The sequence below is a fragment of the Carettochelys insculpta genome, chromosome 5 (genome assembly GCF_033958435.1).
Source record: "Carettochelys insculpta isolate YL-2023 chromosome 5, ASM3395843v1, whole genome shotgun sequence".
NCBI classification, from domain to species: domain Eukaryota; kingdom Metazoa; phylum Chordata; order Testudines; family Carettochelyidae; genus Carettochelys; species Carettochelys insculpta.
The window spans coordinates 81,480,036-81,493,330 of NC_134141.1; the positions used below are offsets into that span (position 1 = coordinate 81,480,036).

The window sequence follows — 13,295 nt, forward strand, 5'->3', positions numbered from 1 at the left end:
GGGCTGCTGGCCAGGAACCACCCAGGTATGTCTCCCAGTCAAAGCCTACCTCTGACATTCCAGACCCTCCCTCCCTGCAACCCTCTGCCTTCTCACTCCTGCCTCCCTACCCCACAAAACCCAATCCCTCTGCCCCTCCTCCTGCACCTATACCCCCTCCCAGACACTGCAATCCAATACCCTGCCCCAGGCCACAACCCAACTCTGCCCTAGGATGCTAGCCAAACCCCTACACACTCTCCTGCAGCCCAGTCTCTGCCCCAGGTCATAACACCTTCCTGCCCTAGGTCGCTAGCCAAACCCCTACACACCCTCCTGCAGCCCAGTCTCTGCCCCAGGTCATAACACCTTCCTGCCCTAGGTCGCTGCCCAAACCTCTGCACCTGCTCCTGCATCCCAGATCCCTGCCCCAGGTCACAACCCAAACTCGTTCCCAGACCCCACATCCTCTCCTTCACCCCAGTCCCTCACCCCAAGCTCCCTTCTGCCACCAACCTCCTTCCCAGACACTGCACCTTCTATATTAATATCATGGGAAAGCGCAGCCCTTGACCACTTTCCTAATTCCTGGAGTGCCCCCCCAACCAAAAATTATTGCCCACCTCTGTTGTAAAATAACTACTGTACTATTTACAGACTGCATTATAGTACATATACACAAGTAGGGGCATATAAAAGTTACACCAGTAATCTTAACTTTGGCATCTCCTTACTTTTGAGAACCCGCCTTTTCAACCTTAACAATCGTCATTTAAATTCAGCTTTTTGGTGTGTAATTTCCTGACTTTTCAAAAAGCATACTGAAAAAAAAATCTATCACATTGCATCATGCTGATACCCACATTATTCAATTGTCTGGGAGCCACTGCTCCTTCTAATTTTTTGTGTCCATGTGCTAAATGACTTTTGTGATGTGCACCAATATTGAGATGACATATCACTTTACAAAAGTCATTCTGCACACGGACATTGAGTGGCAGGGTTGGGGCAAAGGCTTTAAATGGGAGTTCATCTCTAAAATGAGAGCTCTGTACTGGAAGGGGTAGTTGGTGCGCAGCAGGAGGTGAGCGCTCTGGCTGGGCTCTGGAGTGAGACTGGAGATGATGGGTTTGGAGCATAGGAGGGAGTTCCAGGCTGGGGGTGAGGCTGAAGGATTTGGAATACAGGATGGGGCTGCTGGCTGAGGCAGGGCATTGGGTGCAGGACACGTGAAGGCTCTGGGGTGGGCCCAGGGACGAGGGATTTGCGATGCAAAAGGCTCCAAGTTTGGGCACAGGCTCAGGCCTGGGGGCTTCGGGTGCAAGAAGGGGATACAGGCTCTGAGCTGGAGGTGTGTGGTCTGGAGTGGAGCCCAGGGTGAGGGTTTGGAGAGCACAAGATGGTTCTAGATTGGGCCGCTCAGGGTGCGTTGTGGCTCAGGCCTACCTAAGGGGCTCTGGAGAGTGGGGCTAAAGTGGGCTGCCTTAGTGGCTGCCTGTCCCTGGGCACCACATCGTACCCCAGAAGCAACCAGCAGGTCCAGCTCCTGGGAGGGAGGCATGAGGCTCTGCTGTGTGTCACACAGTCTGCTCTTACCTCCCACTAGCCAGTAAAGTGTGGAACCAATTTTTAATGTGGGGGTAGCATGCAGAACCCTGTGTCCACCCCGACATCTGCTTCACTGGCCACTTCCCCACAGAGCACAGCACAAAGCTGCTCCAGCCACAGCAGCTCTCTGCTGAAGGCTGGGCGGAGGGTGACTCTTCCTCAGGTGCAGCAGCTTCAGGATTTGTGGACAGAGACTTAGAGGGAACTTGGCTGGGAAACTATAGACCCACCACAGAGACCTCTGCCACTTATTCTAACAGAATAACTCATAGCAATAGTAAGCTGTCATCCCTTGTGTTGATCAATGTTCTCCACTGGGCCCATTCCCCATAAGCATGACCCCTTCTGCCCTGTCTCCTACAACTAGTACCTCACCTCTCTGCAGCCCATTCTCCATTTACCCATTCACATTGCCTATCTAGACTGGGTTCCAGTCCATCCCCCTCACCAGATCTTGGTGCCAGTCTCTGTGCTCAGAAAGAACCAGTTATCCCCCGACCTACATCTTGGCTCCTTATCACATCTGACTTCCCTTACCACTACCCTACTTCTGCCAAACTGCATCTCTGTCCCAGTATCCCCGGCCAATCCTGTGTATCATCCAGTCTAATCAGTCTCCCACCTACTGGCTCCCTTTCTCTGCCTCTCACCCAGTCTTGGTCTCCCCACTCTCCAATTCCTAGATCCCAGTCTTAGTTTTCCCTGCACCTGTGAGCTTTCCTCTCACCATGACTCCCACCTCCAGACCAAGCGGGAGTCCTTGTCTCACTCTAGTCTCATTACTCCCCCTTTTCTCTCTATTGCAAAGTCAGCCCTACATGGGCCCAGAAGCAGGAGATCACAAATATTTAGTCTGGCAAAGTTAAAAAGCAACTGAAACAGGTCTTATAATGGGAAATATCCTAGAAACTTAATAACAGGCATCTGCACCAACTCCCCTCACAAAAGATCAGTTTTAAAAATATTTACATCATGTGGGAATATGATCATATATATATATATATATATAATGTAAATATTTTTAAAACTGATCTTTTCCTGTCTTCAGGGAGGGTTAGCTACAGGCATGAACATTCTTGGCAGTCACTTGATAATGAGTAGGACGTCTTCATGTTACCCTCCTATTTATGAGTCTGTTGATGGCTGATCAGTCCAATTCTGGAGACGCAGATCTTATCACAGAAGCAGATTTAAGGTGGTGGGTATGGAGCAAGAGGAAGGACACAAGGAAAAGATTAGGGAGAAAAAAGAGGTGGAGAGATTTGGAGAGGGATGTAAGGGTGCAGTAGGGGGTAGAAAGCCAAGAACTTGTAGTAGGACAATTTCTGATAGATTAAAGAATTTGCTCTCATGATGGGAGAATCAGTTCAGAAGGAGGCTTCGTAAGGAAGCAAAGATGGAGAGTTTGACTAGTATCTCTTCTGTTCATCATTCCTCCACACACCACATGACAAATCATGTGACTATAAAGTAAATTCTGGGCCCATTAGGTCCTTCGTGGGCTTCTTCAGGATTGCTGCCATCTTCAAAATGCAGAAAGAGGTCTCCATTCCTAACTTCTTATCAACAAGGCCCTGTCACCTGGAAATGCTCTGTTCTTTTTTTGTTCCTTATATTTAAAGGAGCTACTCTAAAATGAACAAAATGGTTCAGATGTTCTGCTTCTCCAAATTCCTCATGCATTCTTGTAAAAACAACACACACACACACACAAGCAGCATTTAGCGTGTTCAGTTCTTTCTGCTCATTTGCGTGGGAGAAGCTTCCTAACCCTATTCAGACTGTTCGCCCAGCCAAACATTATAGTTATCTTGAACAAGATGGTAAGCATGTTTTTCAGCTCTCACTATATAACCTTTCATTTTCATATTATACCACCTCATTTACATTATCCATACATCCTTAAAATTTGCATAAATATATGTGACCATTAATATAATCATTTACCTGTCTACATACTAATATGTGATAGCGCTCTTAAGTCAAAAATCCCATTTCTTATTCAAGGGATACTAACACATACCACAACATCACTCATCACAAAAAAATCCCATATGGTAATTGTGAGACAATATAGTTAAAATACAAACTTGCTAATCTACCTCCTCTTACTTAAACGTACAACACCATATCATCAACATATTTCAAAACACCAAACACATCAATCATTCCAATTCAGTTAATATAAAATGTTCTTTTACTCCACCAACACATCACTTTCTGAGAGAACATACAGAATTCTGACATAAATTAATGAACCCCAGAGCTATACTTCTTTTGAAATCTTTATTACTTACTTCACAATACATAAAAACAGAATACATCTTATTGCCTTTACAGAACAAAACAATGGGCTGAAGTTAAGGTTCGGTAGGTGTATAAATTGGACAGGGTAGACAATAATGAATGCTTATAAGGCCGTGAGGAACTAACTGCATCAGTTAATTATTTTCTGCTAATATTTGGGTATCGTAAAATACGCAGAATTTTGGTAAAACAAGCACAATATTGGGTTCAGGTGTCAGCTGAAATCCAATGAAATATGCTTTCAATTCCAACTGTTTTTTAACCCTTTTTGTTCGATTTAGCCTCCCATTCTTAACTGAAACACTTATAACTCATTGATATGTTTATTATACAATGTGAGGGCAGTATATTGACTGTCTGAATCATAATACTCCCAATACCCTGGGGTCTGGGAGCACTCTTCATCCTGTGAGTACTACTATGCAACATCAATTGTGTTGCTTTAGAGCATTCTTCTCCAACTTAGGCCAGGGGAAACATGTTAACTCTTCCTTTGACAGAGAACGTTCCCAATGATTCAGCACTACTATAGAGTGGCTGTAAGTGTCTTAATTGCACAGTCCATGGGCCTGGTCTTAAAGAACATGCAGGTCCATTACTCCTATGGACAGCTCAGTAGCACCAGGAATGATCTGGTTTCACAGCAGTCCAGAAGAGTGTAGCGAATTAATTTTAATAAATTCCTTAACTCCTGGCCCTCCTGCTGCAGAGAGAACACTTCAAGATATGATTAGCATGTCTATGGCACAGAGCATGTCCAGGTCAGAGAGGCCAGAGTCTGCACATAAAGAGCAGCAGAGTTAAGATTTGGCCACCATGGACCCAAATATAGTATTTAATATTCATCCTTAGTGATCTACAGTATTGAGTAACCAAGAACTTTCAGAGGCAGCTACTTGTGCTTAATAATGATGGACAGAGAATCATATGGAAAATGCTACTAAGTATTTTTCTGATTTGTTACATAGTAAAGTATTTTGAATGGTCAGAAAAGTTATTTTGTGGACAGTGCCCCTTGGTATTTCCTTCTGGTGTGTCTTTCTGTCAAGCTAGTTGATTGACAAAATGACATTTACTACTACAGCAGACACTCGAGTTATGTGAGGGCTGTGCTCCTGCACACCCTCACATAACTCAAATTTTGCACAAGTCAGGCGGGGGTGGGGCCAGGAACCAGGCAGCAGCCTGTATCCTGGCTCCCCTCTGATGGTGGGAGCGAGGAAACTGAAAAGTGCTGGTGCACTACTGGTCAGTTTCCTGGCTCCTGCAAGCCCAGGGGAGCCAGGCTGCCTCCTGGTTCCCAGATGCCTGCCACACTGGGAGCGAGGCACAGCCTCTCCCCAGCTTCCCCCACCTGTGGGGAAGCCAGGCAGGCAGACAGCCACGGTGGCACAGCTTCCCACACATGGGGAAGCTAGGGAGAAGCTGCGTCGGTGTGGCTGCCCGCCCAGATTCTTCCCAGCTGTGGGAAACCTGGTAAAATTCACAGCAGCACGGCTGTCTGTCCACCAACTGGGGAAGGGGGAGCTAGCAGAGAAGCTGCACTCCCATCAGTCCCTGAGAACCAAGGGTTTCAACTTGTGCTTAACTTGCATTAATGCAAATTAAGTGCAAGTCAAAATTGTGCATATTGGGGGTTTACTGTACTGTGAGCAATGACAAGCTAATGATAATGAAAAGAGTTGGGCAGGGGCAGAAGTTGAGGCTAGGACAAGCTGGCTTTTTATTGGTCTTGTATCATTATGAACAAAATTCTCAGCTTGCTTCTGATTCCAGACTTGCTAATGTAGCAGGATTTTCACACACAGGGTAGAACTTGTATTTCTGGGAGTTAGTACAATCTTGTTTGGAGCTGTATCATTAATGGACAATAAATGTAGAACTCTAATAATTTCTACAGTGTCAATTTTCCAACCACATACACACTTTTAAGAGCCACTGAAATTAAATCCACCATTCAGCTCCTTATTTTCTCTCCTTGTATAAATTCATTGAGCCGGCCACATACTAAGACATCATTTGGAGCATTATCTACAAAATTCCATAATTTACAATGAGCCAAAACATTTCTAAGGACTGCTATAAAAAGAAACATTTTAAACTTCCTTTAGATCATTGAGGTAAAATTTAAAATACTCTGCATGATTAGCAGCAAGTAGAACGCAACCAGTAAATTCAGGAATAAAGAACAGCATTAGCCCAGCTCCAAAATACAGGAACTGTGAGTTAGCAAAGTTTTCTTTAGCACTTTTTCCTTGCAGGTGAAGGGAAGTTTTCAGAGAAAATACATTTTGAATATTAAATATATTACTAATTAATTTAAATTATGATTTTAGAGTTTGTAATTCTACATATGTTTGCAATCATTCTTATCTATTTTTAGCATTATACATATTTAACTAAGCATAAATACAGAAGCTTATTACTCTCTCTGTCTAGCATTAGCTGTACTGCTTTTCATGTAAAAACATGTTACGGGTTACAAAACATCAATAGATTTCAACTGCAGGCAAAGTAATCACAGATTAAAACTGGCATCGATGTTACACAAACTGACTCTTCTACAAAGCAGCACTCAGATGATTATTAGCAACAGCAGAGAAGGAAAAATAAAGTGGGAGAGAAGAATTTAGAAAAACATGTAGCTTATTAGTAGTCTCTTTGTATCATAAAATATACTGATTTCTGTGATCCTTCAGTTTTGCTCCTCTCCCTCTTTATAGGACCAATGCCGCACAACTCAAGTCAGTGTGAGTTCTGCCACTGACATGAGTGGGAGCAGGACTGGGGCCTAAGAGGAATGCTGGTTATTTTAAATGTATTGGTATTTCACACAAACTTGATACTCTCCATTATCACATTTTGATAAAACCCCAGAGATAGATAATCAGACACATATACAAAACAAGAGAGAATTATTACAGCTACAATGTGCATGAATAAAAATATATTGTGAGAGATATGAAATAGATCACAGTCAAGATTTAACACTCCTAAATCTAGCTCGAGCTATACCATTAAAGTATATGAATTTCCTATCAGTTCTGAGAACTATGGATATTACCCATATGATGTAGATATTTTACTTAAGCTATAAAATAAAATTAATCTTTTAAACAGTTGTCTTGAATATGCAATTAACATGTGGTTTAAAGTTGTCATATTTTGGACAAGATGGAAAAATCCCAAGAAACAAACTAAGGCTATGTCTACACTAGACATAAAAATCGACTGCCGATACACAATTTTAGTTACACCAATTGCATAACTAAAATCGACTTCCTAGCAGTCGACCTCAGTGTCTGTCCACATGAGAGGAAAGTGGACAGGACCATTTCTGCTATCGACCTTCCTTAATCCTTGCTGCTCACAAGGAGTTCCAGGGTCAAATTTGACCCCAAAAAGCTCTGTTTTGCATATGCGCAAAGCCCTAAAAGATTGACCCTGAGCAGGTTGATCTTCTGCAGTAGTGTGGCCCTAGCCTAAGGATTTTATCTATTATATATTTAAGGGAGTTTGTCTCGCCAACTGTCTGTTTAAGAAGTCCCCCTAAATAGTTAGAGATAGGAGCCCCACATTGGCTATGTCTACACTAGCCACCCCCCCCTTTCGAAAGGGGGATGCTAATGAGACACTTCAGGATACGCTATTGAGGCGCTGCATATTCATTCCATATCCTGAAGTGTCTCATTAGCACCCCCTTTTGAAAGGGGGGAGCTAGTGTAGACATAGCCATTCAGAATAAAGCTTCCTCTGATCTTAACTTAAAAGAAGGTAAGGGTTCAGCTGTGCCTGGAATGGGATTGCTTCTCATAAAACCATAGAGAAAAGAGACAGAATCACCAGACAGGTGAAAGGGGCTGCCTGGGGGTGCCTCTTCCCCCTCAGCTGGGAGTGCCTCAACCCCGAGCCTCTCACCTCCCTCGTGCACCCTTGAGTGAAGGTGGAAAGGGCTAAAGCTCCCTCTCCCCACCACCCCAATTTGTATGGGTACAATGCTGGCTATTCCCCTTTGTCAGGAGTGAGGGGAAAGTTTCCTGCATTCCTCACTGCAGCTGGGGAGCACAGGAGGCAGATGAGTTTGGATTTGCCCCACCTGGGGAGTGGAGGAGATGCACCCTTCCCCCAGCTATGCCCGCCAGAGTTGCAGCAATCATGGAGAGGCACTTCCCACCTGGCCCCAGACTGCTGTTGTGAGGGCTAGGGTAGTCCACTCTTCTGGGTGAGCCTGTATATTGAACCCCTCATCCGCAGCCCCACCCCAGAGCAATGATTTAAGTGAAGAAAAATGAAAAAATAATTGAGTTAAGGATCAGAGCAACTCAGGGTAAATCTTCTGGAGTAAATCTTTTAAATAAAATATACTTTTTAGTGTACCATAAACATTCACATTACAGACTTATTATCATAAATCCTCTGCACATGGAAGTGAAGTCTCAAATGGATTACCATGCGTGGAAAGCTTGCAGGTTGGGTTTTCCCTATATAAGACATATAATTTTGGCATTTTAAAATAATGTTTGGTTACTTAATTCAGGATTGTTCAGAGAGTTCACATATTCTAATAACTTCTAGTTATGTAGTAGGCAATTAAAATTGGAGAAAAGATGGAACCAAAAATGTGGAAATATACAGCTATAGTTCTTACCCAGATATGCACATACATTGATTATTATTCTGATTCAGTTAACAATTTTTACAGCCTTTAAAGTTAAGCACTTTTTCACCCTCATATAAAGCATGCTGGAATCACACAAAAACTGGGCAAAATGACTAAGCCATGCAATTTTGAAAATTTAGCCTGTTGTCTGTTTCTCCATTCTAAACATCCCCCACATCTGTTATTCAGGTTTTTCAGACAGAATGTCAGGTGAAGGTTTAAAACAAACAAGTAAACAAAAAACCCCAAACCCACAAAATTCAACTGACTTAAATAAACAGATTCAAGGAAAAATAGGTCAACGTGTTCATCTTGTACAGTGGTATTTTCTCACAACTTCAAAAGTGGAATGTGTTTGAAAATGAGATGTTACTTTCACAGCAAAGACAGGTATATTTCCTTGATTCCTTTTTAAGCGACACCAGTCCCTTTGAAACATTTCAGTGTAATATTATTATTAGTCATATTTTTTTAAAAATAATAGGGCAGGGGTGGCCAAATCCTAGCTCGTGAGCCACATGCAGTTCTTTTACTATTAAAATATGTCCATCAAGCCCCCTGCCTTCCCCCACATACTCTACCTCCCAGAAAGAGGTAAGAGAGCTTAGGACTCTGGTCTTGCAGTGATGTGGTGGGTTAGGGCTTCTGACCAATGGGGATGGAGTCTTTAGGGCTTGTGCAGGAGTACGGCTGAACTCCCTGTCCTATGCGGCTTGGCCAGCCAGTAAATTTGTCCAATCCTATAATAGGCAATAATTATGCATGAGTTCAAGACACCTTAACAGCAATTAAGTTGACGAATAATTCAATTTATGTCTTTGAATTTATAAAAATATCTACAAGAACCCATCCCAGGCTCTGGGCACCTATCCCATAAATGTAAAGCATACAGAATTCAAAAATACTACCCAGAAATATAAACACTCCTTAACCTCAAGCACCCTCCTCCTTAATAATAGCCTGCAAAAAACTTATGTACAGAGATTACATAGTTTTTTCCAAACCAAAACAACAGGATTCTTTCTATAAAGTGGGAGAGAGAGAAGTATCCCCCGTGAGTGTACAAAATGGAAATTATCCTTTGTTACTGAAAGACAAATTCTGCTCAATCATTTAAAGTATATTTCTGTTTGTTTTAGTACATACAGTATATGAGAAAAAATTATTGTAAAAGTTGGTCAGGATCAGTGGCTTGCTATCTACTCCAGAATAAGTAAGCTAGTGGTCTCTCAGAATCTTCAGAACCACAAAAACGTATAGCTGGATGGGACCTTGAGAAGTCATCATCTAGTCTACCACTCCATGCAGAGCAGGACTGACCATACCTGACAGATGTTTGTCTCCTAAACTGATTGCCTCAGATATCCCTCACAAGTAGACCTACCAGAAATAACTTTTTAAATAATTTTGATGGGTACTATCAAATATTATCAATTTAAATTTTCAGTTGTGGGTGATTATGGGGAGTCAGAATAATAATAGTTCAAATTAGTAGACACTGAAATTCAGGAAGTTTCATAACTGTTAAAACAATAATTGTCCACGTGTCAAAATATACAAAGTAAGTATCCTTAAATCAGACTCTAAGTAAGTGTTCAAGGAGCATTTTTCTTACTTTACCAATATGTATTTTTCCTCTATTTTTGTGTATGCCAAAATTGATGTCTACTAATGGTTAGTGATAGAAATCTCATCCTTTGAGCCTTTGCAAAATACTCTTCCTGGGTCCTCCTTCCCCAACACAAACATACCCACAAACACGTTTGTTGTAATATTCAGCTTTTCCTCTTAGTTCCTTTTTTAAGGATGATGGGCTTGTTGCGCTATCATAATTAGGAATTAATAGGTTTCCTTCTAATGTTAGTAAAATTCAGTATGGCATGTTGGGGACACTAATCTATCAAGATTGTTATGGATGTTGTGCAGAGAATTCAGCAATCTTTTTTTTTAGAATCTTATTCCTCTGAGATGCTGAGCACTCAGCCAATGGGACTACTCAGTTCTTCAAAGCTCTTCTCCTCATTATGTTTTAAATGCTTCCTTAGATTGGGCCACAATGTTCAGCATCTCACAGGATCAAGCACTTATATTTAGCACTGATTCTCTCTATTTGTGCAGATATAGATATATGCTTTTTACATAGCTACAAATATCAGGTACTGCTAAAAATAACTAAATAAATGCAGGAGGAGAATGAACAGTTGCTAATAGTTTCACAGTGTAATAGTTTTAGACCAACTCAACGTTTTTTTAATGTTGTTCCTTCTTTAGTCCCTTCATGTCGTGACTTCATGCATGCCCAGGTTCATAGCTTTGCAAAACAGGCCCATTATTTTCAAGTAGACTGCACTACTGCACAGGACTGTGCTATACAGAATGTATTCTTAGATATGCAAAGTGTTAATTTTATTTTTAAAAAGCCTTGGGGGAACTCCAAGAGCATCAAGCCAGTTAAAACTAAAAATTATGCAGCAGCAACTTGCACCAAACCTGTTCTGTATCAGATTAGAAAAATGACTCAGTTGAAGTTTTATACTGCATTAGCAAACCCAGGTGGCAGAGTAACTGCTCCTGCTACCAAAACTGACAGTACTCTCTACTCACTAATATTTATATTCATTTTCAAGACGCAAGGAAAGACCCTTCTTTGTTCAAAGGGTAGCAAATGCTTTGCAAGCACGTCTGTGTGTGAACATCCCTGACTTTGCCATGCCACTGTTTCCACATAACTGTTTCCACATAATCTCTGTTCCAAAAAAGCAAATGCTGCTTTCCACTTCCCATGCATATATCAAAAACCGCCCATTAAACTTTTGGAAAAAACCTGCAATTAAATCTATGGCTGGTTCTTGCCCCCACCCCCCCGCCCCCAGCTTGCTCGGATCGAGATGCTGAAGACAATCTAATGCGCCATTGCTAATAAGTTGATGCCTCCCTTTTCCCCCCGTGCAGGAAGGAGGCATGGCCTGGCGAGGGGCTGCTTCTGTGTTAATAGAGAAAACGGTGGCGGAAGGTGAACGTACCGCGCACAGGGTAAGTTTGATGTTGACAAACTTCTTGTGGCAGCGAGACTGTGTCAGCACAACTTCCAGGAGAACGAGAGAGCGGCTCTTGGAGGGCCGGCGGGAGGCGGCCGCGGGGACGGAACAGCAAATGCTATTCAGCCTGAGCAGTTTCAAGCCGCCCATGCTGGGGAATTACTGTAGTCTAGCTACGGCTCTTAGCACTGGCGCTGGATGTGTGTGTGCGCGTTGGGGGGGGGAGCTGCAGGCAAGGGAGTCGAGTGGGGAGCTTTCAAGTTACTTTGCTCCATCCTGCCTGCGCACAGCAGAGACAGGCAGGCTCCGTGTGAAGTGCGAGCAGCGCCTCCCCTGCTGCTCTGGGCTGCGGCCCCTCGGGTCACCCAACTTCTCCGCGCCCGAAAACTCCCTCTTTGTTTCCGAAGGGGACTCTCCAAAAATGTATTCTCGGGCAGACTGACAGCCGGGGTCAAGAAACAGCTGTTGGAGTTAATGTTTCTTCCTCCCACTTCGTCTGATGGCTGTGCCCTGCCAAGACAAAGTGAGAGAGCGCACTGCTACCTTCCTCAGACAGCCAGGCTGCTAGCAACAAGAGATTGCTTTGCTTCAGCACACACAAGCTGATCCAAAAGGCAACAGCAGCCTGGATCGTGCCTTTCGTTTGCTCCGATGGTTTGTTAAGAGTTTCTAGGGTTGTGCACAGGCGTGCACAGGCAGGGAGTGGGCACGGACACATGCAGGAAATGGTTTATATTATTTTGGTTTTTTTTTTTCACCTCCAGCAATCTGACAAGGAGAAATTGTATTTGTTTGCAAAGGCTGATTCATGCTGCAGATCATTATCCAAAAATAAGGCTGCCAAAAAGTCAGCTTGTTTTTAGCGACTGGCCTGCTCAAGCTGCAAAGTTCACATCCAAATCCAGATCCAACTACACCAAAGTTTGGGGATGCTCAGATCCAGGGTTTTGGATTGGCTCATCTCTAATTGTTTTCTTTCACTGACCCCAACCTGAGCTGCTGACTCTCCATGCCACTGGACAGTTCAGGCCACTTCTTCCATTCCTAGCCTAGGGTTGCCAACCAGCGAGGATTGTCCTGGACTCTGCAAGAATTAAGGACTAATTTTTAAGTAAAGATTATATGATGAAATATCCAGGAATTCAGCCATAGTTGGCAACCTTAACCATACTGTCCGTGGGTTGCTTTCTCCTGACTGGGCAAACCCACTTCTCATGCTGCCTTTTGTAGCTCAGGCCGTCCATTCCATCCCATCCCTATCTTTTCTCAGCTCTTTCAAGGCCCAGCTTTTCATTGCATTGGATAGTTACCATTAACTGCAAAGTTTTGACCTGTCAGTTCTCACCTTCAAAGGAAACGTGCAACACTTTCAAACGATGAGCCTAAGAGCTTAAATTAGTAACTTTGCCAGACACTAAAAATCATGGACTGAACAAAGACACTGGATTTACAGCTTATTAAAACAATCTATAACCCCCTAACACCTCTCCCATTTTTCCCACCCCCATCTTTTGTCCCTATGACTAGAGGGGTGTTCAGTGTTACCTTCAGTGGTTCCTTGAAATATGTGTTAACTACTGATGCTCAACAATCTCTTTCATCTTGTATTTAGCTGTGACAGAGCTGAAGAAGAGCTCAGTGAAAGTTGGAAAGCTTGTCTTTCTCACCAAGGAAGAAATCACCTCAGCTCACTTCACAAAACA

General features: G+C 43.0%; 1 protein-coding gene across 4 annotated transcripts in view; it reads right to left on the reverse strand.

Moving 5' to 3' along the window:
- The window catches only part of ATG10 (autophagy related 10), a 185,395-nt gene extending 173,397 nt beyond the window's left edge, over positions 1–11,998 (reverse strand). The window contains exon 1 of one of the 4 annotated variants that reach the window (XM_074995375.1): positions 11,578–11,998. In XM_074995375.1, the coding sequence (XP_074851476.1) occupies positions 11,578–11,742 (165 nt within the window). In that variant the 5' untranslated portion in view covers positions 11,743–11,998. The remainder of the gene's footprint in view (positions 1–11,577) is intronic. The other 3 variants (XM_074995374.1, XM_074995377.1, XM_074995376.1) reach the window with 3 other exon arrangements.
- Between the last annotated feature and the right edge of the window lie 1,297 nt (positions 11,999–13,295).